We start from the raw sequence: 27731 nt of genomic DNA, 5'->3' as shown, positions 1-27731 counted from the left end.
CTTTCTACTTCACCTCATTGCTCTAAAGGCTTTCATTGTTTTGTTGACAGTGTTTGTGTAGTTTGTGTCTAATTTGTTCCATCGACACAATGTAAAAAGACACACTACGCCCCTCTATGGTAGGTGGCAATATGCAGCTTGAAACTGGTTTCGAGAAGAAGAACAAGAATCCTTTGTGTCCCACTAGTGTTGCCTTATTGGTAGTGTTCTAGGTGCTCAAAGTGTCTGAGTGTCTAGAAAAGCTAGAAAATATAAGCCTGGTGCATTATTCTTGATGATCTGTGATCTTTCCACTGTTGCAGAAAATTTTCTCAGTTATTCTCGACTGCAGTCCCATGAAATTCATTATCAGTAAACTTCAAATTTTTGAGTTTAGAGGATGGATAGCAGCAGAGATTAAGTAGAATAACCAAAGACTTAGGAAAAGTATAACTACTTCAACATGTTTTTTACTCAAGTATAAGTAAGACGCAGTTGTCCTAGAAATTTCTCAAGAATAAAAAACGTATTTGGTAAAAAGGTAACTCAAGTACTGAGTAGCTGATGAAAACATAAATTATTTAATATTTAAAAATTACATCATCAGATGAACCAAAATGTAAGGTTAGAGTTGGTATTTTAAAGACCAAAATGAAAATAATTTATATAAATTATATAATTACAAAATCAGGCAAAAGAAAAATTTTCCAAATCAATTTCTTCATAAATAAATCTTATGAAACCTTTAACAACAACTGCAGGTGTGGTGAATATTTTGGTTAAAACAAGCTTGTTCTTCATTCAGTGAAGTTACTCACAATGGTTAGTGTATCCAGAAATTTTACTCTAATTAGAGTAGTGATACTTAATATTCATAATAAAATTACTCAAGTAAAAGTATGAAGTACAAAGTTGAAAAAAATACTCACAAAAGTAGATTTTCTCTCCAAAAACTACTCAAGTAACTGTATCCGAGTAAATACAACTAGTTACTACCCTCATCTGGACCGCTGATATATCAGACTGTGGAGCTGAAAGGAGGAAAAATGGAAGACCACAGAAAAGTTTACATGATCAGGAGTCTGACAAAAAAAATAGTGTGAGAATTACATTTTGATATATTTTATATTTCAGGGAAAGAGCTTTAGAGGATCTTGAGAGCAAATACTCTGATCTGCGGAGGGAACTGATTGCAGTGAAGGAATCTCTGGATCAAATTACTCTGCAGAAGGAGATGCTGGAGGATGACAAAGCCAGCCTTTCTTTGGCTCTAAGCAAGGTAAACTGTTCTGCCAGTGAGAGCGCAATGCTTACCTTCGATATATTTGTGGCTCTTGGAAGTTTGCGCGACTGTTGTAATAATGATTGACTCCACAGATGGAGTGTCACAGTGCTGCACAGGAGAGCCTGCTGATCAAACTGCAGGGTCAGCATTCTACCCTTAAAGATTCTCTCATTAAACTGGCTGCTCTTAGCGAAGGTCTCGCCAAAGACAAGGTGGAGCTTAATCGCATTGTTCTTCAGGTCAGTCTCTGTGGATTTTCGCAAATATATCGATGAGCGGCAGAGCGAACAAAGCGAAATTTCCATCTCTTTCAGATGGAAGGTGAGAAAACGGAGCTCAGCGAACGCAGATGTGAAGCTGAAGGGAAGCGAGCAGCAGCCAGAGAGGACGCGGCGCGAGCGCAGAAGGAGATGATGAACTTGCTTGCTGAAAAACAAGCCTTTGAAAGTTCCCACATTCTACTGCAAGAGCTCTGCCAGAAGCTGGAAGCGGAACTGAGCCTCCTGCACAGAGAGAGAGCCGAGGCCCTGAAGAAGCAATCGGAGGTCAGGGCTTGTTGGTCATTCACACCCCTCCTTGCTCCCACCACCTGGGAGAACTGTGCTTACGTTATTAATAGCTTTCATCACATTCACGCAGCTTGTTTTTGTTACACTAAAATGTATAGGAGCTCATACAGCGTTTTTTTTAATTATTATTATTATTTTCTAATTTTGTAGAGTTTTCTTTGGAGCTCTTCTGCTGTGCTTTACGAGTGACTTGGGAGATTACAGCCACAGGATACTCAGGAACAAATGTGAACTGGAAAAGATAAATAGATAGACATTCAATACCCAGCAGAGGTCTTCCGAAAGCACCGATGAATTAACACCTTAAGTATTCCCATTCTTCCTAAATAACATTCTCGCCATTTCGTCCTGCAAAGAATGAAAAGAATGCCTTCCTGATTTATTATCTGTTCTAAATGTAATACCTGGAGCTGTTGATCCCCAGTTAGTGTTTAAACAATTTGACAAATTCCATCCAAACATTTTTAGGAAACCTATCTGCAAAAAATAAATCAACCTTAAATAAAACAAGCCCTGTGTGGCCTCTAGAGTACTATGCTTGTGTTTCATCTCCTCACTGGCTGCTACTCTCATCCATAACATGTAATTCATCCTTTTCCATATTTACCTAAGGAGACGCTAAGAGGAATGCAACGATAATATTTGGTTAATGTGAGCTCATTTTAGTTAAAAACCAGATTATATCGATTCTTGCTTTTGTAAACATTCTGCTTCAGTACTGTTTTAGAGTACTTACTGTTACATAATGTCAAATTATAATAATATCTGCCTAAACATAACTGAAATAATTATTGGCCGCTTGGAAAGAAAAAAATTCAACTTAGAAAAGTTTTTGTGCTTTTGTTCACACAACAAACAAAGCCACTGTTCTCGAGTCTCTGAATGTTGTCCGAGAAAATAGCAGAAGATGTACAACATTTTTATTTCTCCCCAATAAATACAAGTTTCCTAGTGGGGAAAAAACACATTTACAGATGTGTACAAATTTGTTGGCAGACCAACAGGCTTCCAATAAATTCAGATTTCATTGCAGTGATATAATCTCACAATAAAGGTCTAATACAGATCTAAGAGAATAAACTACAATCCAGGGAACACAATACAATACAAGAAATAAACACAATGGCAACAACTTTCCAACAATAAAGAACAAAGGGGAAATTAACTTAATATGGTAAAAATCTTTCAAACATAAATAAGGAAGAAAGAAAAACAAACAACAAAGGAAGGCTCGTGACAAATTTTTTGGTTTGCATATATAACGATGGGATACATCATCATTTGAAACCTGTACACATGCAGAGTATTAATGTTCAGAACTCTGCATTCTACCACACAACTTTATGAGGACTCCCCACGATCAATAAAATCTGCTATTTGGAAACATTTCGGTTTATCCTTCACCTACAGAAACGATGAAGAGAGAGGGGTAAACCAAACTAAAGCAATACGGAAACTTTTTTTCAGCACCATGAAGGAATTTAGTTCACTCCACAATTTTCTAATTACTGACATGAAACACAATAAAGCAGGACCGTAGCATTTGCCCAACCCCAAATGCCATGGGAGACTTTAAAGCAGCAAACAATACACTGGCACTGTCCACCGTTGGGAGAGGTTTCCCCAGTGAGAGATGTTTCCACACCTGAACATGTTTTTATTATCAATTTCCAAACAAGAACAATGATGGTTTCAAGTGGTTACACGACTCTCATGGTTTACAAAATCAAATCAAATCTCTGGACAATTCTAAAATGGCCACCTTTTGAAATACTAGAACATATTGATTAATTATTTAACAGTAGAGAGCCACGGGACAAAGTAGTAAAATATATCTATAAAAACCCAATATTTTGTAGATATTCTGTTTACTTCTTTAAGGACAAGCAGGCACAGACAATGGATGAATACAATGGATAGATATTTACGTCTCTTGGTTGAAACATACTGAAATCCTACTGAACCTTGTGTTTGAACACAGGGTTACGCCCCTGTTGTACCCAACAACAGGGGCGTTGTTGGGTACAACAACACACCACTCCTTAGTGGCTAAAAACACACATAATCACTAACAGCCACGGTATAGCACCAGCGGGCTGACTTTAGTTCTTTAAACTAAATACTAACAAAGACTAAACATTTTGGGCAAGTAACTAGATCATTAATTGTTAAATGGTAATACTGAACATGAATGTTCAGTAAAACGGCATTCCTGTAAGCAAATTATTACACAACATGGAAATAACAACATAGCAGGATGTTAAGTCACAACAAAAATGAAATAAACAAGTATAAACCACTCATGACCTTCTTCCACATTCTTACCTACAGCTTAGGCTAAAATATTTTGGAGTGTGAATGAGAGTAATTCTGAAATATCTACCTGGTTTCTCCCTGCAATAGATATCTTTTTGTCACCAAGTTAGAGTTTCTTCTGGATCATGGTCCCTGCTGCTGGGCTCTGGTCTAACATCGCCGCCTTCATTTTGTTCTTTTTCTTGTGATGAGAAAGATTTCTTGTAGTTTTGGTAAAACAACAGTGATCACGACTAATGTACAGTGATTATAGAAGGTGGGTATATCCCTACCATTATTAACTAGCAAGAGATGTAACATGGGTAGCAACATCAGTATTCTTGTTAACTAGCTTACTTTGATATATTGGCATGAGAAGTTACTGCCTGTTAACAACAGATTAAAAAAAGACAGTAAACAAATGTATGGGCAACATGTACAGCACATGCACAGCCCCCATCCTTAACTCTTACTGGCACCCATCCATAACTTTTGGAAAACTGTACAATTGTAATCTTTAACAGGGATGCCAACAGGCTTCCCGCCACTTAAAGGAAAGTTCATTAGAGGATAATTCTCTCCTGTTCTGTTTATGAAACCAGAGAAACTGTTGGAACGTGGTAGAGCAATTCCTTATTGGTCTTAATTGTTGTTGCTCGACAGATCTGTGTCATAATATTTTAAATGACATTTGGAAAAAGTCAAACTCTTAAAGCTCCAGTATGTAACTTTTATTAAAAAATATATATTCCTTTATGTATTTGTTGAAACAGTCAATATGTCATGACAGTATGGTGTGGGAAAGATAATCTGTGATTTAAAAAAAAAAATCCTAGAAACTAGAAACAACCAATGAGAGCTAGGAGGCGGGTCTGAGCGGTGTCAATCACCCCTCTGTGTGGCGCTGCTCATCCGCCCTCTCCTTCACCCTTGCTCTTTGTTACACTGCAGCTTGCGCAGCCTGTCAGGAATGCTCAGGCTAGTTAGCATAGCCACTGATGACTGCAGATAAGCAATTTTCCTGTAATGGTAAGTTGTTTCTTCTCTATTACCACATTTAGCAGCGAGTACATGGGGTTGACTGACAACACTAGAACCTTCCTCTTGACTTTGATTGGCTGTTTTTGGTCAAGATGACTCGGGAGCGGTGCATTTCGACTGGCAACAATAGTATGTCAGGGAGGATTTTGAAGGAGATCAGTCTTTTCACAAGTGATCCGTCTCATAAACATATTGTCACAATATGGGGTCAGTTTTAACAAATATGTGAAAAAAAACATACTTCGTCCATAATTCTCACTTTTGGCTCCCTTTAGTGAAATGCCAAGCTTGGTATCAGTTTTTGGAAGTTGGCCTTAAAATGTCTTGAGATTTGAGGATCAATTTATAAACCTTGTGTCTTCCGTGTTGGAATCCATGGAACTGTATACTGTTGCATGTGAAAAAAGTTTGTTTGATTGGGTTTCTATTTGTGAATGTCCATGTTCAGGTCAACAGGCAGATGCAGACTTTACAAGAGGAACTGTGTGCATGCAGGAAGGAGCTAGAAGAAAAGACCACTGCTGTAAAGACAGCTGCCCAACATAGGGCAGCGCTTGCCAAGGACAAGGCTGCTCTGGAAGTCGAACTAAACTCTGCCGACCGAAATGTCTGTACTCTCACGCAGGAGCTTGTTGCACTGAGGTCTGTGTACGTCTGTGTGTCTTTGGGGTATATATAATTATTCATTGTCTGTCATTTTGACTGCCAGGGTAAAGAATTCCGTCATTTTTACCTGTTATTTTTAATAATGACTTATTCAGCTGCATCTAATTTTCATTCGGTTTAATTATTATTCAACAAGCGGAGGATCCACATGCTTGTACATATGAACACCTGCTATAGTCGTAACACACACCTTCAGCTGGATCTGAATTCTGCAACCGCTTGCACATAATCAAATGTCTCCAGGTTTTGATGTTGAATCTGCTCTCTGGTAATAGACACTGGTATTACATTTCTCCAATTGAAGTGATCAGAAGTTGGCAAGACTAAAACCAGGGTTTTCCATTTCCACAAACACTCACTTCAGTGGGAGGAAATCCCAGGCATCTGCCCCAAGTGCTCAGTTGTGTGGTGACAAATTACAATTATATATATATAGCCATGAATCAATGTAGGTTCATACCTTGACTTCTCAGTCCCCAAGTGTGTGTGTGTGTTGGGTTAAGTAAAACCAAATGGCATTGTATATTTTAAGGCAATCTGACCTAAAGTGAATTTGGATTTCTAAAGCAGAGTCTCATGTAACAAGAGTCTACAAGTAAACTAGTTTTATTGGAAGCTGTGTTTGAGGTGGATTATTTGATTTTATGATCTTCTCCACCTTGAGTTTCAAAGGTCCTGTTTTTTTTCAGAGCTCAGTGCCTTTTTATTGCTTTGTTCCAGAGCAGAGAAGAAATCCCAGGAGGAAACTATATTCGAGAGCCAGGAGCTCTCCGCATCCCTGGAGGCCAAGCTCACCAGGCTGGAGGGCGAGAGATCCAGCTTGAGTCTGGCTAACGAGGCCTTGACGCGTGAGTGGCTTTTCCCTCAGAGGTCTCACTGTTTTCCATGCCAAGCCCCTCGGCCATGAAGCTTTTCCAGCCATCCACCAGAGATCCATATTTCAGCCCTGAGATCTGTAACAGCTGGGCTGCAGTATCACCAAAGCTGCTTTCTCAGCTGACCCTGGTCTCTCTGCTACATGCAAACACACATGGATCAGATAAATAGTGCTAAGCTCCAATGTTCCGGGTAAACCCATGGCTGAACATGGGCTGCATATGCAACTCCCCAAAAACATGTTAATAATAACACTTTAACATCTCTTCACGATGTACAACTCAGTATTTCATTACTAGCCTGGGGTTCACGCATTTATTTCTTTGTGCAGGTGACGCTGCTCAGATGCGTGCGGATGCTGAACAACAGCTACAACAAGCTGCAAAACAACAAAGACTGTTGGAGGAAAAGCTGACTGAGGTGGAAAGAAATGCCCTTTTGATGCGGAACAATACAGAGCAAATTCACAGAGAGCAGCTGGAAGCCGAACATAAGCAAACGGTAAATCATCAGCCTGTGGACCATGTTGCGGCACCTGGTGCAGCACCTGGCTAGTAAACAGTTTTAATTTATGTGCACACATAATCACCATTGGTTACAGCAGCCTGCATTTATGTCATTATGATGACAGTCGGACATAAAACATTAAAAGGTCTAACCTGCCTTCAGTTTGTGTTTACTCCTCTCCATTTGTTGGCATGTGTTCCCACATAAACTCACAATGGCTTTAAAAATAACACCAGCGACTTTGTTGTCGTGGGCATTCGCATATTGAAGATATTGTTTCCAGATTAGAACTGAAGTGCGTGCCGATGTTTGTCGTTTTAACAGGAGCAGCAGTTTGCAGAGCTCGCTGTCCAACGGCAGCAGACTGAAGAGCAGCTACGCGTGCAGTGCGAGAAGCTGCGTGTGCACAACCAGAGGGCGCTGCAGCAGGTGCAGGATGAGCTGGCAAAGCTGCAGAAGGAGTTCAGCCAAAGGCTCCTACAGGCTGAAAGCAAAAAGCAACAGGTGGTTCCTATTTAAAAATACATTTGTCTTTGTTCAAGTATTTTCGAATATGTTAAAGAATTATCCTATATAACACATAGTTGTATTTTAAAACTGACAGTAAGTGGAATACTGTTCAGTACAGGACAGCATTTATTGGTATTCTCTTGTAAAACACTTACTGTATCAAATCTCAAGGAAGGTTTATCTAAACTTGCCAGTTCCCCATGTGCAAAGTATTTTACTGAGATGTTGGAGACCATGACCAGCAGGTGTGCATTTGTGAAGTGGAAATAAAAATTTTAAGTGTTATGTCTATTCATAATCAGTCGCATCAATCCCTCATCTTAAAGAATGAACTTTTGTTTTGGGTTGCCTTTACCCAAGCTCAATCAGATAGGATGGAGAGCATCAATGAACATAAACTTTGAAGCCTTTTCTGACTAGACCCTGTTATGTCACATGTTTTTCACATTTCCATAAAGGATAGCTTGAGAGAATCCATAACCAATAGTCACACTGTAGACAGATTCTCAGACCTGAGCTGTGGATAATAATAATAATAATAATAATAATAATAATAATAATAATAATAATAATAATAATAATAATGAGGTATCTTATAAATACAGCAGAGAAGAACAGAAGAAACCAAAAATGATGAGAATACAAACATAAAATAAAAACAAGAATACAATCATGTATAAATCACGGCACTAGACCTGCTACAAACATCTCCATAGCGTTACTCTTGAAAGTGTTTGCAATGTTCCTTGTCGTGACAATATGTTTTGTCACTTATTCTCTCAAGCAAACCTCTGAGGGTGAAGGTTTGTATACTAATGCAGGTCACACTTATAGCCGCAGAATGCAACTTTCTTAAAATAATATTTACATGTATGTTAAAACTGTTAACATGTCATAATGCCATAGGATAAGCGTGAGTCACATAGTGACGGTATGTTTCAGCAAATATGTAAAAAAATTAATTTTTATACAAAAGTTTCAGGCTGCAACTTTAATGTTCTCCTTCATAGCCTATTGTTTGTGGTAAAACTGACCTTTTCTTCCACTTCACAACTACTCATTAGAGAAAAATAGAAGGATCAGAATACTTTGGCAAGTCACTATCGGCCCAAGAACATCCAGCTTTGTTTGCCACTGACTATATATTAATCTGACCTCATAGTGTGTTGTGTCCAGGCTTTGTTCCAGCAGGAAGCTGAGAAAGCTGCCCTTACAGAAAAAATAGCATCCCTCCAACAGGATCTAGCTACAGCCAGCATGGAGACGGAGCTTATGCAGAGGGAAGCGCTTAGCAGACAAGAGCTGGACAAGGTAAAAGTATGTCAGGGCTACATGCTCCCAGTTTAGTTCTGTTGTGAGGTGAATGTAGCTTCATTAATTTGTGTCTTTTTATGTTGTAGAATGCAGTAGTTGTTAGGTGTGAGCTGAAGGACTTACAACATAAGTTTGAAGAATCCCTGGCCTCTCATCAGAGTACTAGGAAAAGTCTCATGGAGAACATCAGAGAACTCAACCAACATAAAGAACAAGCAAAACAGGAGGTAGATTGTTGAAGTCATTTTAATATTTATTTTATCATTTGAAGTATCAAGATTTGGCATTTTCCTGTAGTGAGGCTTGTACGTAAAACAGCGGTGCTCAATATGTCAATCGCAATTTACCAGTCGATCGCAAATCTAGTGTGGTCAGATTGCATGACATTCAAAAAAGAAGATGTCAGCCTATCGTTCATCCCGTCACTTGTTTAATATACAGAGATGGTGGCGGTAATGCTTCTTCTACCTGTTTGCTAACCGCTATTATAACAAAGAATAACAAGAACAGACATTTTCTCACGCTTAGGTCACTGTGCTTGCGTAAACAATGGTGCTAAGTGCAGCTAAACTAGCTAGAAAGCAAGTTACCACTTAAAAGTATAAAAATAAGTGAGGAAGGTGGACCAAGTAAGAAGATAACAAATGTATCACCTTCATTTGGTACGAAACCAATAAAGAATTTTCAATATATTTATAGATAAATATATGTTTTGCATTTTTGTAGTAAGTAGATGATTTTTACTTGGTCATTTTATAAGTACCGTAGTTTGCATGCTGAAAAAGTGTGAACACCCCTCATATAAAAAAACAATGGTATCCCAGTCAACCCCCCCCCCTGGACAAATTAGGAATTATATAGAGTGAGGTAAAGAAGAAACTTGATTGGCTTGGCTAGCATTGAAAAACTCTGATCCTCCTCTATCATCTCCAAGAGTTTGCATTAATTAGAGCTGGTGTAGGAAGAGGCATTTAATATACGAAGATGTTGACTTTAGCTGTTACAAAAGCCTACTAGCAGTGAGGTGCCATCAGGTGCAGAATTGAGCTGTAGGAGAAGTGTTGTGGTTCCCTCCCCTAAGGCTCCTACTCAGTTTTAATTTAGTTTGTCAAATCCACAAGAGGGAACGGCTGCCATGTTGACTCTAATATTAACATAAAAATGCAATTAGAGACCGTAATTTGGCTCACTAGGACAGGCAGGGCGTGAGCAGCGAAGACGGACTGCAGAGAGAGGAAAAACAAGGGGAGGACACAGTCCCTGGTACCATGATATGAAATAAAACTTTGACTTAACCCCTTGTGTAAATAAGCCAGTGGGGGAGTGTTTATTTTCTCCCTCGCAACACCAGGAGGCTGGCTCCACTGGGACTCCGAGTCCCCCTCTCCCGACCACATACTGGTGTCTCATATTCTCCACTCCTCCCATTCCCTGCTCTCCTCCAAAATCAGATAAAATAAAGGATAATTGGCCTGATCGGCCCTAGTTTGTTTCTTCTCACATTAGCGTTTATGAGAAAGAACCATCTTGTGTGGGCTCTAAACATAACACTCTTCCTCCCTTTCCCCCTCCTTTCACTCCTTTCCCTCCACCAGTTCTTGGTAGGCTGTAATTTATCATGCTGTTCTGTGTGGATTTTTTACACTCTGAGCTGCAAAGAGAAGATAAGGAGAGACAGAATCTGGCTACAGACCCAAAAGCCTCTTATCTGTGCTTGGATAAGTGTAGGCCTCTGCCTCTCCGACTACCAACGACAACACGTTGCTATAAAACAAAATATAGGTCACAGAGTTTCTAACAATTCTGTACACATCCTTTAAAATAGGATATTTTAAATGTTATAAAGGATATATTTCTTACACATGAAAGTCTAAGATCATCAAACTGATTTTGAAAGCAAAGTTCACCTGACTGAATACAAAATGCTGTTTTTTAAATGATGATTTAATTTATTAAATGGGCATGATTAGATTAAATTGACGTTTTTGAGCTTTACATCATGTTATAATGTTATTCCTTTCATCAAAAACATACTTGGTGCGTTGCCTTGTTTCTTTCATGCATGTTTGAGAAATCCTTTGATCTCCCATGGCAACCATTCAGCTGTGCAAAACTTCTGGTAGGACCAAGCAACGCCTTTGAGATGCAGCTCCTCCTCTGAGTTGCAGTCTCCAGGTTGAGCTTCTGCCTCACAGAGCAGCCCTCGCTTGTGACTCGCCGCCCAGCTCCCTCAGACTAGCCAGCAGCAATTAGCAAATCCCTGGTGGAACTGCTGAGCTCATCATACGAGCTACTACTCAGCAAAACACTGATAAAAATATTATAAAAGAGTGATGTGATGGCTTCCTGTAGGCGAAGATTCAAAAAGAATAGGACGATTCAAAAAGGAAAGAAGTACTCAACTCAGCCTGGCTATGTATGAAAAAATATTGGCCCTCTCTGGTAACCAATGAATTCAGTGATTAGCCAGGTGTTTTTTAGGACCTCTAAACCTATGTTATAAAAAACAGAACCTATCGGATAACAGAAAGCAAGCTAAAAGATTTCAACAACCATCACATTATGCATGGATCTAAATAAATTCAAGAACAAATCTGAATCATTGTTTGTCCAATGGGGAAAGGGTACAAAGCCATTTCCAAGACTTTGGGACTCCAGCAAACCAAAGTGAGAGCCATCATTCACAACCTTCCCAGTAGGCCTACCAAAATTATTACAAAAGCGCATCTTTAATTTATCCAGCAAATTTCAAAAAAACCCAGAACATCTAAAGCAACACAATCCTCGCTTGGCTCAGTGTTTATGATTTAACAATAAGGAGAGGAACTGGGAAACAATGGCATTTACTTCATGAGAAAGTCCAAAACCACTGTTGGACAAAAAAAAAAATCCCACTAAGGCACATTTCACATTTTCCAGAAACTGAGACTTTCTGTAAAATATTTTGTTGTCTGATGAGACAGAAAAACTACTATATAGAAGGCGTGCTTCCTGATGCACCACTTTTAAGGCTAACGCGGTATTTCAGAAAAAGAAATTCAAGCTCAGTGGTGGGATGGGATGGAACTGCTGCTAGCAGATGAGCCGTAACTGATGAGACGATGAATTCTGTCAGTATGAGCTTAAAATGACCATGGTCGAAAATCCTCCATTATGACAGATTCAAAACAAATGTGCAAAGAAGAGTTTGCACAAATTAATCCACAGTGAAGTCGCAGACTTTCTTCTAGTTTAAAAATAATGTGTTTTGAATTTACCAGGATTATCTGTTTATGAAACTTGTTTGAGCTAATAAACCTGAAAGTGACAAAAAGAATTCCATAAGGACAAGACATTTTTCTCATGTTGAGTGAAATAATCCGCCAACAGAACTAGAACCTTTTCACCAGGAATTATTGACTCTAAACAAGCTCCAATATTTTGCTGAAAGGTGAGTTTTGTCATATTTCAAATGTACTGAGATATTTGCAGTAAAAACTAGACCAAAAATACTTGGTAAGATTTTGTTTTTGCAGGCAGTGTACTATTGTATCAAAATGTACTGCTTTCATAAGTAATCATCAGATCAATCCTCAATTAAATTGCACTTTGTGTTTTTGTTTTATTTGGTCATCAAGTTAGAGGATCTTCGTCGTCGGCTGCAAGAGGCAGAAGACAGTCGGCTCGAAGGGAAAAAAGATCTGACTGAGGCTCACAGAGAGCTTCAAGGCTGTGTGCAGGAGCGAGACAAGTTACGAAAAGAAGCACTAGAGCTGAGGAGAGAACTGGCTGATGAGACCAGAGAGAGAGAAGCCATCCAGGTTTCTAATCAGGAGCTCAGAGCTTCCATCAAAAGAGCGGAGAGTGAAAATAACAGGTGCAGCCATCCCACAAGTTTGGATATGTTCCTCAAGGTCTATTTTTGTAGCAAGAAAATGCTCGGTTTCAATGTTGCACCCCTTTTAATCTTATGACGACCAGCCTCAGACGAGCTTTGGAGGAGAAGCAACGTAACGAGTCCATCTTAGAAGAAAGTAGCAGCTCAACATACAAAGAAGCAACCATTCTGAGGAGCTCTATGAGGGAGCTGGAGAAGTCTCATCTGGAGGCCCGCAGAGAGCTGCAAGAACTACGCAGACAGGTGGTAGGATTACTTCGAATTGTAATATCTTTTCTCACATGTTTTGCTTGAATCAGTTTGTGGAATCTTTATGCTATCAGATAAAGGTCCTTGAAAGCAAGAACAGACTTCAGAAGCAGGAACTGGTGGAGCTGCAGAGCCAAGTATGTCAGGAGGAACAGAGGGCAGAGGAAGCACAGCGGGAGGCTTTTGTTCTCAGTCAGAGAGTGCTGGAGAGCGAGGCTGCCAAGGAAGCAGCGCTCAGTGAGGTAAGTGGTAAATGATCTACTGGTGTTGGTGTTTTGCTTTTAATTTGTGTTTTCTTTTCTGATTGTTTCTGAGTTCTTCATTAATGGCTTTTGGATTTTTTCCCCCTTCATCATATGGAATTAATATCAGCTACAACATTTAATTTCCTTTTCGGATCAATAAAGTATTTTTGAATTGAATCCGTTTATTCATCTGTGTTCCTTATGGGAACACAGATGAATTAGGTCATGTTTTATTTAATTAATTCCTTGTGCTTAACTTCTTACTTCTCATTTTGCATTTTAGTTCATTCTGTTATCCTTGTTTTCCTTTAGTTCAGCTCCCTTTATGTTTTCTGTAGCTGCGTTTCCTTTGGCTATATAACTGCGCAAATTGGAATAACAAAAATAAATTTGCTTAATAGGAACAGCTAATTATGGAGAATTTTATCGTGATATTTTCTGGTAGTGTTGTGGAAGCAACAAAGATTATGACTAAAAAACAACATTTTGCTTATATTTTAGGTAACTGTATGACTGTGAGTGCATGGCACAGCATTCATAGAGCCGCAAGCACAAATATTGTTCTAGAAAAACATTCCAGTTTCCAATAGGCTTCTTCAGGAGGCCAGTTATTTTAAAAAGTGTGATTTATATCATTAAGCAGGACACAGTAACTTCATTCAAACCTTAATTTTGAATTTACACAAATGTTTTTTCCACTCTCTCAAAAAGCAGAGAAAATGGCTAAAAAAATGGCTAAAGATCAACATGTATGTTGATCTTTTTGCTATGTTTTCAAAATCACTTAAGCAAATCTTTTAGTTTATCTAATTCCAATAGAAATAGCAAAGGTCAAATGACTTTGTAAATAAAAGTTTCCATATTATGCTTTCATAGTTTTGCTAAATCAGATTTTTTTTTTACATTCATGTACTTAAAGATGTAAGCAGTAAAGTCCTGCTAGTTTACAGGACTCAACAAATGTGTTTGACAACAATGTCCTGTCTTTAAAAGTAAAATATTATAAAGGACATTAAGATATTTAAGTCACCACACAACACATCAGCTGCACAGTGCACACAGACAGGACTGTGGCTTTGTTCACAGGTTGCAGGTCTGCAGTGTCGTGTGATGGAACTGGAAACAGCTGAGCGGCAAAGCCGAGAGCTGCTGCACGAAAGAGAAGCCAATCAGCAGCAGAGCGACCAGAGGCACAGAGAAACCACAGCTCAGCTAGAAGAAGTGCTGGAGGACTCCAAGACGCAAATCAACAAACTTTCTATCACACTCAGTCTGGCTGAAAACAGGGCCCAAAGCCTGGAGGAGCAGCTAACTCTGAGCAAAGCTATATGTCGGGACTTGGAGCACCAGCTGGCAGGGTTGAATGCAGCTCTGCACTGCACTGTTGGTGTCAACCATGTGAGGCTGTGGCACAAACGTGGATCACAAACAAGATCTTCCTCTCCCTCAAGGAGACACTTCCATGTGACAGGTAAAGATGACATTGTATCATGCTGCAACGCTACAAAAAACAAAATCTTGTGAAACATTCTCCTAGTGCATATATCTTAGTACAGTTAAGACTAAACTAACTTGCAAGTAACTTTTGGACAAGATGTAGGAGCTTGTTTTAAGTCAGTAATTCCTTAAGATTGATGAAAAAGTACTGGTTCTATTGTCAGTTTATCTCAACTACAACAAGACATTTTTCCAATGTTATAAGTGAAATAATCTGCCAGTGGAACTAGTACTTTTTCATCAATATTAAGGAATTACTGACTTAAAACAACCTCTTATATCTAACTGAAAAGTTAATTGTGAATTAGTTTTGTCTTATTTCAAGTGTACTAAGATTTGTGCTAGAAAAATACTTGGTAAGATTTTGTGTTTTTCGAGTGAAGACACCCTGCAGTTGTCTCTGTTTCTTTTGAAAGTATGCAAACTAAGACATAATATCTCTGATCAGAGGGAGAGTATGGACCAGAAGAATCTGGACTACCCTTGCTTAATTCTGAAGATGAAGAATTAAATGTGAAATCTGTGCAAGCAACTCTGCAGGAGTTCATGAGGGAACTCAAGGACGCCCGAAGAGAAAAGGTACAAATCAAAGTCTTACAATATGTTACACACTAACATATTGTAATCCTATTCTTAACATTTTTAACAAAATCTTAACCGTGAATCATCTTTTTGATTTAGGATGAAGCTCAGGCTCAGATAGTCAGTCTGAGTCAACATGTGACTGAGTTGAAAGTCTCTCAGGAGAAGTTGCTCAACCAGCTGCTGGAGGTACAGCGCTCCCTCAGGCTATCAGAGGAGGGTAAGGAATCCCACCAACAATCAGAAAATATCAGTTGCTTATTGACAGACATATGCAATATGCTTACTGCTATAGGAAAACAAGAAATGGCACGACAGTTGCATAAGGTGCAAACGTCCCTCACCCTGCAGCAGGATGTTGCACATTGTAAAGAGAAGGAAAGCAGAAACCTTGAGGGTCAGTTGGCTCAACTCAAGACTTCTCTTCAAGCCTCTCAGACTAAATGCAGGTCCTTGCAGGTATGTTAAAGACATATGGATAGTGATTTTCCAAGAGACTAAGGTTGACTTCAAACATGCACATTAATGTTTATGTTGCATTGTTCAGTGGCGTCTCCAAGAAGGGAGCAGGGGGGCCATTGCCCCTTAAAAATAAACCTGAAAGTCATTTTCATGTCATAGAAAAGCATACAGTCATTCTCTCCAATGAAGGCATAAATGTAAAACCCAATAAGCAAATTAATACAAAATAATAAATAAATTACACTTTTTTTTATAGCCGTACCCCCCTAAAAGTTTTACTGTCATTGTGGACCTGCTGTGTCCCTGTCTGCATGTGTTTATTCACATCTCCATCCTTTCTGTTTAATTATCTGGTGATGTTTTTTTAGTAGCCGTAGCAACCCACAGACATTCACTGAATGTGTATGACATGCTGCTATCTAATGTGTCATTCAAATTATACAGAGAATAACACATCAACACAAAGTTCTTCACATGCTCTGACTTTTAAAAAACAGCAGCCGATGTTACCACCAAAACCGTTGCCATGGAAGCCAAATCATCATGTTCTGCATATCATCGCCTTCCTAAAATAATGGCCTACGTCATTTTTTTTTGCCAAAAGTGATTTATTTATTTATTTGGCGTAAATTATCTTTTGGCAAAAAACGACTTAGGACATTTTTATAGAAATGTGACGATGTGCAACACACACATTGTGCTGCCTATGTGAAGGTCTGCTAAACGAGCGTGTGAAATATCTTCTTTAGGACAAGTTGGAGGTCTTGCAGGAGTTAGAAACGGGTGCAAATGCTGAAAACCAGAAACTGAAAAAGTCTCTGGAAACAGCGCAAAGCAGAGCGAACCACATGGAGCTTTCTCAGTGCACCCTTCAAGGTGAGCTACAGAGGGCCCACCTCAGAACAGCAGAGCTGAATGCGGAAGCTGCGGCTCTTCGGGAAAGACTTACAGAAACAAGACGAAAACTGTGCGAGAGTGAAGATCAATGCGCAGCGCTTAGGGCCAGCGAGGAGAGGTTGGCGGTGTCGCTGACTCGAGCTGAGCAGCATGAGAACGAGCTGAGGGAGCAGGTTCGTAAGCTTTCAAATACCATAAGTCGGACCGGGAAGAATACTGAAGGTTTGCAGGATCAAGTAACCGAGCTGCAAAGGGTTCTGACTGCTAGCGAGAAGGACCGAAGACTGCTGCAGGTACAGTGTGTTGAACAGTTTCTCATAATATGAATTAAAGGAGCAGTACTATGTGAAATCGACTTTTTTGAGCTCTACATCATGTTATAATGTTATTCATCACCTTAAACATATCTGGAGTGTTGCCGTGATTATTTCCTGTATTTTTGAGAAATCCTTTAATCTCCTATGGTAACCATTCAGCTGTGCAAAATGACTGGGTGGACCTAGTTCCGCCTTCGAGGATGAGCATTGAGCATTGACTACTCTCACCACTGTTGCATTATATCTATTAATATATTACACAGTACCTTGTTGTTGTTGCTATTGGTTACTGCAGAAGTTGAAGATCAATCGGAGTTCAATAGTCTGATTGTCTGGACAAGTGTAGATTTTTCAGAAGGTAAAGTTGAGGGAACCCTGCGTATAGTTCTGAACTATCAAGACAATGAAATAAAATAAAAAAACATTAGGAACCACATGAAGCGTGACCAGCTGATAACTCTCTTGATTTGCTGAAGAGAAATCTCATTATAACATAAAGAACTAATAAAAGCCTTTGGCTATTGTACAAACTCGCAATGTTTTCATAAAACTGTGTGATTCTGAAAAGTATATTTTAACATCTGCATATCCGTAGGAGAGTTTGGATAAAACCCGGGACGCACTTTCAGAGAGTAAGAGGCTGAACTACTCACTCACTGAGCAAACCCAAAACCTTAACTCAGCACAACAAGATTTATATGTTAGAATATCTGAGCTGGAGAAAAGTAACCGGACGCTGAAGGAGGTGAGCCACACTGTACTCCTGTGAGTGATGCCGCTAAGGTCGAGGTTCTTTTCTGAAGTATGAATTGATAAACTCTGTCACAGAGTCAGAAGCAACAGGAGGAGGCTCAACTACAAATGTCCAAGCACATCGACAAAGAGAAGAAGGAACTGCAGGAAAAGCTTGCCAACATGCAGAGCTCTTTGCAAAAGCTTCAGAACGAGAAAGCAAAGATGGAGAAGACATTGACACACCTCAGCAAAGACAAGTCTGCACTTAGAAAGACATTAGAGAAAGTGAGTCTGCTCATTTTAAAAGCCTCATTTTGAAAGTACTTTTTAAAACAAAAAATTGTATCGCCCCACAAGGGGTCTTTTTGTGGGCTCTAGTGTCCCTTATTTTTTTTTCAAAGTAGGCTGACAGGAAAGGGGGAAGGAGAGGGGGGAAGACATGCGGTAAACGTCGTCGGGTCCGGGAGTCGAACCCGCGACAGCTGCGTCGAGGCTACGTTTGCCTGAATGTGGGTCGCGCTAACCCCTCCGCCACCACGGCACGCCCTTGAAAGTACTTTTTAAAGAACGCTACATTTATATATATATATATATATATATATATATATATATATATATATATATATATATATATATATATATACACAGAATATATAAACACTTTCTACCGTAAAGCCTTGGAAGGTTTATTTTTGGTTAAAAAATAAATAAATCTGAAACATCTGAATTATATGAGCAAGCCAAGCCACAATTGGCTTTAAATGTAATTAAAGTATCTTAAATTCAATTCTGCAACTGCTGGAAGCCAGAACTGAAGTAGTATGTGTTTAGTGTTGCTCAGAGACCTTGCTGCCACACTCTGGACTCTATGAATACATGCAGATGCTGAGGCCATGAGACACATAAATGAGCAGGTACACTGAGTCTTGCAGGAACAAATTATTTTTGTAATTTAATCATTTTTGCTACATATTAGCTATGTTTTTTGGTATAAAGTTGCCATTAAAAATCCACAAAACAAGCAACATTTTGCTGATTCGTGCTACAAACATGCTAGAACTTGAGTGTCGGAAGAGTTATGGTGAATTTGTTACCTTTTCTCTGTTGTCAGGTGGAGATGGAGAGACTCAGAAAAGAAGAGGAGGTAGTATCTGTTGCCAGGGAGAAAGCCCAGCTGGAGCAGACACTGCAAAGCCTGGAGAAAGAGCTGGCTGAAGAGCAGAGAGTAGTTCAGACTCTCAAGGTAAGAAGATCCTTGCAACATGAACCATGAGGAAAGACGTGCTCTAAATGAGGTGAAAAAAATGAAATGGGAAATTTCAATCAATTCTAGCTCTCATGTGTTATAGTGACTTGTCAAAATATTTATCTTTTGATCTTTTTCTCACTTTCTCGTATTTCATTGGGATTTTTGGCAATTTTAACTACCGATTCACTTTATTCTCTTCCGATATCGATCCCGATATCTGAGGTTAACATCAGCCAATCCGATGCAGAACAACAGTGCTGAATTAACTTAAAATGTTTCGTTTTGTTTAAACACAGACACAAATGTACTGAATTCTGCATTTATTTTATAACTCTGCACCAGTGCAGCACACTTAAATACAACAGTAGCTCCACAAGCTTGGTCAAACTCTGATTTGTTCAGTCAGTGCAATTAGAATTATAACGCCCAATGGGAAATAAAACATAAAGAAACTGAAAACAATAGGTTGACTAGTTTGGTCAAACGTAAAAAAAAAAAAAAACTGCAACAAACCTTCTTTCAAATGGTTCAGAAATGCAATTAGGAATTCTAAATATAATGTAAAATATATAATAAAACATGACGTCTTTTAGAGCACAAAGCATAGAATTAGACTGAATAGATCTACCCTTAGGTATTGGGCCCATTGTCATGATACCAATACCTGTGTCAGGACCGATAGAAGTATTGGTATCGGATCGGTGCATCTTTAATTCTAACATATGGTTTGATCTAAACCTTTCGATTTTCATTTCTGGCTGTCAATCAGTCAACTAATCAAGTTTACTTGTGTAGCACATTTCAGCAACAAGGCAGTTCAAAATGTTTTGCATGATAAAAACACAAATATCAGCAATTGAAACATTAAACATCAGGGTCAGGTGAAGCTTGAAGCTCTGTCCCAGTTATGTCTCTGCCAGCATATAACAGCCTTTCTTTCAAGATTGCCCTGTATTTAGTTAGTCATCCTCCATAACTGTTGACCAGCATCCTTGCTGGAAAAAAAGCTCCATCCTCTCTGCATGATGTTGTCACCAGCATGTTTCACCTAATGATGGTCTATTTAGTCAATAGCCAGTGTTGTTTTTTCACTACACATAAAAATTTAAGGTTGCTAAAAAGACTTTATTGTGGTCTCATCAGACCAGAGCACTGCCACATGTTTGCTGTGTCCCTTACAGCAGACTTTACAAAGAACTTCCCATAGGTCATTTTTGTGGAGTGGACATCCAAGAGTTGCTGTATTTATTTAGGGGGTACCAAAGTAAAGGTCAGGTTTAAGTCAAGTCAAGTTTATTTGTGTAACACATTTTCAGCAACAAGGCAGCTCAAAGTGCTTTACATCATAAAAACATAATGAGACCATTTATGAAACATGCAATACACATTACATTTTGTCAAATGCTGCCATCAAAATCATCAAGCAAATACACATGAGATATGTTGATCAATGTTCGACTTACTCCCGATGTGTTTGCTTATCTGAATTAGATTTGTAAAAAATATATATATTAAAATACGTTTTTTCTTCTTCTGTTTCTTCTCTTGGCATGCAACATGTAATCCTAATAAAACACTAAAAAAAATCAGTTGCAGGACTGTAGCAAAATGTGAAAATATTCAACTAATATAAATACTTTTGCAAGACATTGTACTACCCTTAATTGTTTTTGATTTCTTAAATAAATGAGCGATGAATAAAAATATAATTCTATAGATTTTTTGGTAACATTCTATTTGAAGGGGTGTGCATAAGACTGACATGGTACTGTCATAAACATGACATAAGACCTGAACATGAAGGAGTCTTCATGTAAAGACTCCTTCATGTTCGTGACAAGTTTTATGTCATATATATGACATTACCATGTCAGTCTTATGCACACCCCTTCAAATAAAGTGTTACTGATTATTTTTGTACTAAAAATGATTTTTAACTTGTGGTTTGAAAAAACAACTGTCAGTTTAAAAGTCCCTTCAGTTTCCTGATTACAAAAGAAAAAGTGGACAACAACTTTTACCCCTTCCCCAATTTATTTTTTTCTTTCTACTCTCTGTTTTCAATCCTTCAAAACTGAACAAACTGCTGATAGATCCAAATCCCAGAGATGGAGCGCATTCATGCACAGCACCTCCTGGAGGTGACAGCTCATCATCACAGGGAACTCGATTTAGAGACGGAGCGCCTGAGGGACAGTCGGCTCCAGGCAGAACTGTCCTTAGAGACCAGAGAGATGTCTCACTGCCAGAGAGTCAGACACCTCGAGGAACAGGTATTATACCTGCAGCTGCAAAAATATCCACCTACTCTTACTCTCTTATTATAATCTACATTCTTCCTCCTTCCTGGTCCCCCCAGGTGCTGGCTCTCAAAGAACAGCTCGATCGAGAGATGAGAAGGCGTCAGGAATATTTCATTCAGATGCTACAACCCGGTGTGTAGGCAGTGAAGTATGTGGCGCCTCTGTGTTCTTCCTCCGCTTTCCAACATCTGCATGTGTCAAGCCACAGCCATACTTGGAAGCGCACAAAACGCGCTGCTGAGGTGTTCGCAGCCGCCCCGCAGACACACATGCGCGCGGGATTACGCTAATCTGCGAGAAAGCTCAACTACAACAAACAATAAGCGGATTGTTCGGAAGTGAACTGGATGTGCCACATTGTTTTGTGGGATTGCTTTGTGGCTCGCAGAACTTTATCTGTCCAATTATCCCGTGATGAAAACCTTTCGTTAATTTGGGTTTTGATTGATCTGCATACTCATTTGTTATCATGGTTATGTGGCCGTTTTCTGACACGATCAAATTCATTGTTTAATTGATCTAAATGAGAATAACTACGTTTAATCATCATTGAATGCAAATATGAAGTGGAATTGTCTGAAAGTTTTGCATCATGTCATATTACGAAATGTGCTGCAATGATGTTACCGTCATTTTCAGTCAAAAAGATTGTAAACTTTCACAGCCACATCGAGCATCTCAGCTCATTTGTTTCAAATAAAAACATCCATACATTTACAAATATGCATGAGAAAGTGTTTATATTGTTTTTCAAATATTCATACTTTAAATCAAGCTTAATATTCTCTTGATTTCTTTTTTGTATACTGTGTGAGCTTTTTTTCTGTTGTTGTTTTTTTTCATCTCAAAGCCAACATGTTAGTAACTGCACATAGAGAGAGGTTAACTGTGCGGGGGGAAAAATCTGTCAGTTTCTTTAAAGCAGCCCTTTGATTAACATAGATCCACCCAGTGGTTATCCAGTTACCGACCTCTCTCTGACTATTGGCCGGACAGAGTTAATTATGCAAGGTAGTGAATCCCCTGTGGGGGAGGTGGGGCCAAAAGCTGAAAGAACTCTTTTGGCAAGCAGAATAGAGCTTTTATTGAGGATATTTCTAAGCTGACCTTCAGGGACCAAATCACTGGATTGTTTTTAAAAAAGGAAAAAAAAAAAAGAAAAACATCTCAGCTGAATCACGCTGCTCTCCCCCCACACCCCTCTTCTTTCATTTCTTTCCCTGTTTAATTTCAGTGAGACAGACTGTAAGCTCACGCGGCGGCCGGCAGCAAGCAGAATGCAAGGAATCTGCTGTATTCCCCCGTCTCGCGCAAGAAGCCCAGCTTGCTGCTGAAAGGACGAGTGAGAGGGAGGCAGAGGCAGATCCGAGGAGGGGGCAGCGGTCGGGGAGGACTCCGGCTTCGCTGCAGCTCAGAGGAGGAAAAAGCGTCCGGTCTTGTCCTGTTCTGCTCCACTCTGCACTTGTTGCCTGAGGTGCGTGAGCTCCTCCCTCCCTTCCACGGTGCCTGCTGTCAGCTCCATCCCTGGGCGGCCGAGGCCATGCTGCTGCTGGTGCTGCAAGCCCTCCTGCCCTGCTTCTGCACCCTGCTGCCCGGGGTGGAACCCGCTGTGTCCCTGGAGGACTTCTACCCCTTCGGTCCTGACCAGGGGGACGCCCAGACCACCGCCCAGGACGATGGAGGCTCCGGGCTCCGGGAAATCTCTGTCGCCTTCCCGTTCTTTGGTGACAGACACTCGGGACTCTACGTGAGTAAATGAAAAGAACTGTGTGTTTTCTGTCTGAGTTGGATGTGTTTTGGTATGTCATCACAAGTGTGGGCGTGTGGGGGTGTATGTGTGTGGGTAAAGGGCAGGTAGCAGTTGAAGCTGACAAGATGTGATTTGTGCTGGGTGGGGGTAGATGAGATCTGGTGCACAGCCAAATCCTACACTGCAAAGCCCGTTCAGAGTTTTCGCTGAGTCCGCTGTGTAATAATCTCATTTGTTTAAAAAGAAAAAAAATGCCGGCTCTCCCTTCCTCCTTACATCTGCTCCGTTCCTGCACTCTGCTTGCTCCCGAGCACACGTGGGAGACCAAACTATTAGCAGAACAGTGGTAACCCGCCGTTAAAAGTAAATCTGCAAAAGAGCCTTCTGAGGGAAATGACAGTTTGTGTTCAGCATCTGTGAGTAATTCTTCTACACAAGAAGCTGGGAAGAAGGGGAGGAAATGCTTGCGCCAGAAAGAGCAAAAACAGTGCTCCTGGGAGGAAGCTGAAAGGTTTGACAAGGATTTTCTCGCAGCGCAAGTGAAGCATCCTTTGATCTGCCTTTGTCATATATTGGGTTCGGCTCCAGCAAATGGAAAAGGAAAAGGCAGAACTCTCTTAAATCAACACCACCTGTTGTGGTTATGCATCCACACTTTCTCTCCAAATCTGCCCCTCCTCACCTGGAGCCGTGCCTGTCCCCTCCACCCCCCTTTGCGCCCCTCCCATTGGGATCTCTGGCATTAAAAAGACTGAGGAACCATGACGGCAATTAGCAAGGTCAAAAGGTCGTCTTCCAAAACACCATTTCTCTCGCAGCCTTCTGCAATAACACTAATCTCCACCTGTCAAATTAGACAAGATAAGACAAGCTGCAGGGTGCTTGACTGGTTGATCTCAGATCAAATTAACATCACGCCGGTCGTGAAAATCAGGGCAAACGTGCCCTGTTGTGTATGATGTTATATTGCTCAGCATTTTCAGTCGATTGTAATTCTGAAGTTGCGGAAAACGCCATGAATGGATCATCCTAAAATGACGCTCGCTCTTTTCAGCGGCTCACCTGAATCCATTAAACATCTGCTGCAAGGCGTGCGGGCCGCGGGGCGATATCTGCCGTCGGGAGGCAGATAGTATTTCACTCAGCTCTCAGGAATAAATTTCTACATTTCTCCCAGGAGCTCGCTCCAAGCCTCTGGGCTACTGCCACAAAGAAGCCGTGAAAGCAGACCGATTTTAGACGCTGTGTGGGTGCTGTCTTACTTCATTAGCATTACTGAAACTTTTGAGCCCTTGAAACCTTTCGCAGCAGATCCTTTTTAGAACTATATGATCCCTAATATGTGCTATTTCCAGACACAGAAGGAATTCAACCTTTAGTTACCCTCTAAATGTCACTTTAAGCTTCTTTTATTGAACCCAGGGTCTTTCCCAACTTCCACTCCTATTTCTGCCACATAGTAACCAGGCTTGTCCCACTGTTATGGTTTTGTATCTGGGAGTTTTCTCATGTTGCTGGGATCTCTTCTTCTACTCCTCCTCCACATCCTCCCCTCCCTCTCCTCCCACACCTCCGATAACATGGCAGGGGTCTTCCTCCTCTGGAACTGTCCGGCTGCTTGTATCTGAGAAACGACCAATTACTTTAACAGAGCACAGATGTGTGTGCGTAACCCCATTAGGAGGTTCTGAATAATTATCGTACTCAGATTAACCATTCCCATTGAAGTTGAGCATAAGAAACACGAAGGAGGACATCCGGGATCAGAGAAACCACACAAGTTTATGAGCAGATGTGTGAATATCCCTCTCTGATCAAATCCACGTCTTGTTTGGAAAGTATAAATATACATAACCTATTCAATTTGTTTTGCAGCTTATTTCCAAACTCAGTTTTCACCAAGCTTTCAGCTGCTCATTAATTATTGATTTTTGGAGCAGAAGCAATGAGTTGGCACATGTTTGGGAGAGCAAAGTTTTTAATAAAATTGTAATGCAAATCATTACAGAGTTGACATATTGAACTCTTCAGAATCTTACAGGAGAAATTAGAGTGTACAGCATTACTAGCATGATTAAAAATGGCAGTTTTCACGTGAATCCTCCAGTGGAGACTGAAAACTATGGCAGGAATATAATATCATTAGAACCAGACTTTATTAGATATTGAATTTTTTACATATTCACACACTTTATTTGAAAATACTAAGTCAAATATCTTTACTGAATGTCTTAAAAGTTCAATATTGCTTTTAGCACTATATTATTATTTGTACATTTATCCTACATATATTTTTTCTTTCCTGTAACAGTAACACTTGTATGCATGTATATGTATACATATATATGTGTGTATATATATTCACACATAGTGTCTCTGTGCAATGACAATAAAGTAAGTCTAAGTCAAATATAACAGAAAGTTTATTTCTGTGCAATTATGAATGATTTTTTTTTTACTTTATTTCCCCTGGAGAAATTCACCTTCAGAAAATTTACCTACAAATACAGAAATTAACTAAAAATTCACTTTGAAAATATTTTCTGTGAAAATTTTGTGACGAAAGCCAAAGCAATGAGCGGTAGATCAACTTGATCAGCTTTTAACCAATCAAATTACACTCTTTTGCTCACATGACAGCAGTACACTTGGACGGGGCAGAGGTGTTTCTCTTAATTGGCTGGTTGGTGTCTCAGAACAAGAGCCTCTGCAGTTATTGTCATCAAATCAGTCAAACATTTCCCCCAATTTGAGAGAATGGAAAAAATAGCTGGCAGAAGGTACCTGGTGTTCTGTTGTAATCTGTTTAAGAGAAAAACTCCTCACTCATCTTCCTCCCGCAGTCTTAGTGTGACACCCAGTCAGACCGTCAGTCAAAACCTCAGAAAAACAACCTTGCAAAAGCGCACCTGGTGTCAATGTGACCCCATCAGACTGCGCACAGAGTAAAGAGCCTGCTGGTCCAATGGACCCCCTTTCTTAAGACCGCAGAACGGTCTTAAGCCACACTAACGAGATAACCATTAAGAGATGCACCTCTGGCCCGGTCCAATGCACTGGTGTCACATGATCAACCTGGTGACCCATGGCAACCATTCAGATGTGCCAAACATCTGGGTGGACCTCGTAAGGCCTTCAAGATGCACCTCCTCCTTGGAGATGCAGTTTCCAAGCTATTTAGCTTCCGCCTAACAGGGACACCCTCCCACGTGACTCCCCCACTCAGCCCCTTCAGACTAGCCAGCAGCAATTAGCAAACACCTGGTGAAACTGCACATCTTCTGAGCTCATTATACGAGCTACTTCTCAGTAAAAATGTTGCTAAAGGGTTAATAGAGGAGTCATGTTGTGATGACTTCCTGAAAGCGGATTTTCAGAAAGAGCAAGAGTTTCTTAAAGAGACGGAGGCCCAATTTCAACGTGGTATATCACTAAGTTAGATTTCTTTTAAGTCATATTTGATATATGCAGCATTTTTATGACAACTGAAATTAACTTCAAGTAGCAAGTAACTTAGTTACTTCATAATGCTATAAAATGGCATTATATGCCTGGAAAATATAATACTGCCTCTTTAAACAGATGGCTCTTTGAAATAGCCATTGTTGAAATCAAACTTATTTTCCTCACTGAGAGCTGATCTGTGGAGTGCTTCATTACATCTCATCCTTTTGGGCTCTTTTTACTTACAGTATATTTGGTGTAAGTTGTGATCCCAATAACAGTTTGATTATGTCTACAGGGGTCTGCTGTTTCAGATCCCTGTAGACATAGATTTCAGAAATAGATTTATCAGGTATTGTTGACGTTTCACTGTTACGCTTAGCTAACTTGATTTACTGTAGAAGATGTTTGCTTCTATCTTTTTTTAATACAAACCTAAATATATAATGTTTGGGGTCTTTTTCTCCCATCTTGCGTCATCACAGTTAATGTAAACAGAAGAATGTTGCGCAACCACAATAACTGTACCCTGTGAAACACGAAACACATTACTGTGCTGAGAAAAACATTAGGCGGTTGAACAGTATGAAGCTATATGAAATACAACAGGAATTTAGGCAAGAGATTTTTTATAAATCAAATAATTCAAGAAATTGTTGCAGATCTACTCAAACCCAACCAAAAAAATAAATACTTTAACATAGAAGTATAACAAGATAAAGAAAGAAAAACTTTTTTCCACCCTTTAACTCAAATGGAATTACAAAAGCAAGTGGAACCTCGAAGTTTGAAAATAGCAGCTGACAGGTGGGAGTGGCAGAGTGTTCACTAAACCTAACTTCATCCCACATGATCAGCAGAAGAAATGCTATTATTCCTTTTTAAATGGGACCAAAACAAAGCAAAAAAACACCAAAAAAAGGTTAATTATCCTATGATCTACAGCGCAACTACAAATGTAAGAATTAGTGATTGTGGCCAATTAAGAGCAATGTGCTCTTAATGGACAGCAGCTGCAATGAAAAACAAGGGATGATGTTTCAGGAAGCTGAGCAGCAGCTCTCAATCATGTAACTTTCAGA

The 27731-nt window shown here is 39.8% G+C and overlaps 2 protein-coding genes across 6 annotated transcripts in view; both read left to right on the top strand.

Annotated features, from left to right (window-relative positions):
* Nucleotides 1–22178, top strand: part of crocc2 (ciliary rootlet coiled-coil, rootletin family member 2) — a 28516-nt gene extending 6338 nt beyond the window's left edge. The window contains 22 exon segments of the mRNA XM_028027222.1: nt 1114–1258; nt 1357–1503; nt 1579–1809; nt 5618–5811; nt 6556–6683; nt 7043–7212; nt 7543–7722; nt 8905–9039; nt 9129–9269; nt 12660–12898; nt 13003–13162; nt 13243–13410; nt 14500–14884; nt 15359–15489; nt 15592–15712; nt 15788–15951; nt 16704–17144; nt 17764–17913; nt 17997–18188; nt 19015–19146; nt 21246–21425; nt 21512–22178. Of these exon segments, the coding sequence (XP_027883023.1) occupies nt 1114–1258; nt 1357–1503; nt 1579–1809; nt 5618–5811; nt 6556–6683; nt 7043–7212; nt 7543–7722; nt 8905–9039; nt 9129–9269; nt 12660–12898; nt 13003–13162; nt 13243–13410; nt 14500–14884; nt 15359–15489; nt 15592–15712; nt 15788–15951; nt 16704–17144; nt 17764–17913; nt 17997–18188; nt 19015–19146; nt 21246–21425; nt 21512–21595 (4018 nt within the window). The 3' untranslated portion in view covers nt 21596–22178.
* Nucleotides 22179–22302: 124 nt separating this feature from the next.
* sned1 (sushi, nidogen and EGF-like domains 1) overlaps nt 22303–27731 on the top strand; it is a 38097-nt gene continuing 32668 nt past the window's right edge. For all 5 annotated transcript variants that reach the window (XM_028027226.1, XM_028027224.1, XM_028027225.1 and 2 more), the window contains exon 1: nt 22303–23202. In XM_028027226.1, coding sequence (XP_027883027.1) covers nt 22996–23202 — 207 coding nt within the window. In that variant the 5' untranslated portion in view covers nt 22303–22995. The remainder of the gene's footprint in view (nt 23203–27731) is intronic.

Source organism: Xiphophorus couchianus, chromosome 9 (assembly GCF_001444195.1).
Source record: "Xiphophorus couchianus chromosome 9, X_couchianus-1.0, whole genome shotgun sequence".
NCBI lineage: Eukaryota > Metazoa > Chordata > Actinopteri > Cyprinodontiformes > Poeciliidae > Xiphophorus > Xiphophorus couchianus.
This window is presented reverse-complemented; position numbering and strand designations above follow the sequence as displayed.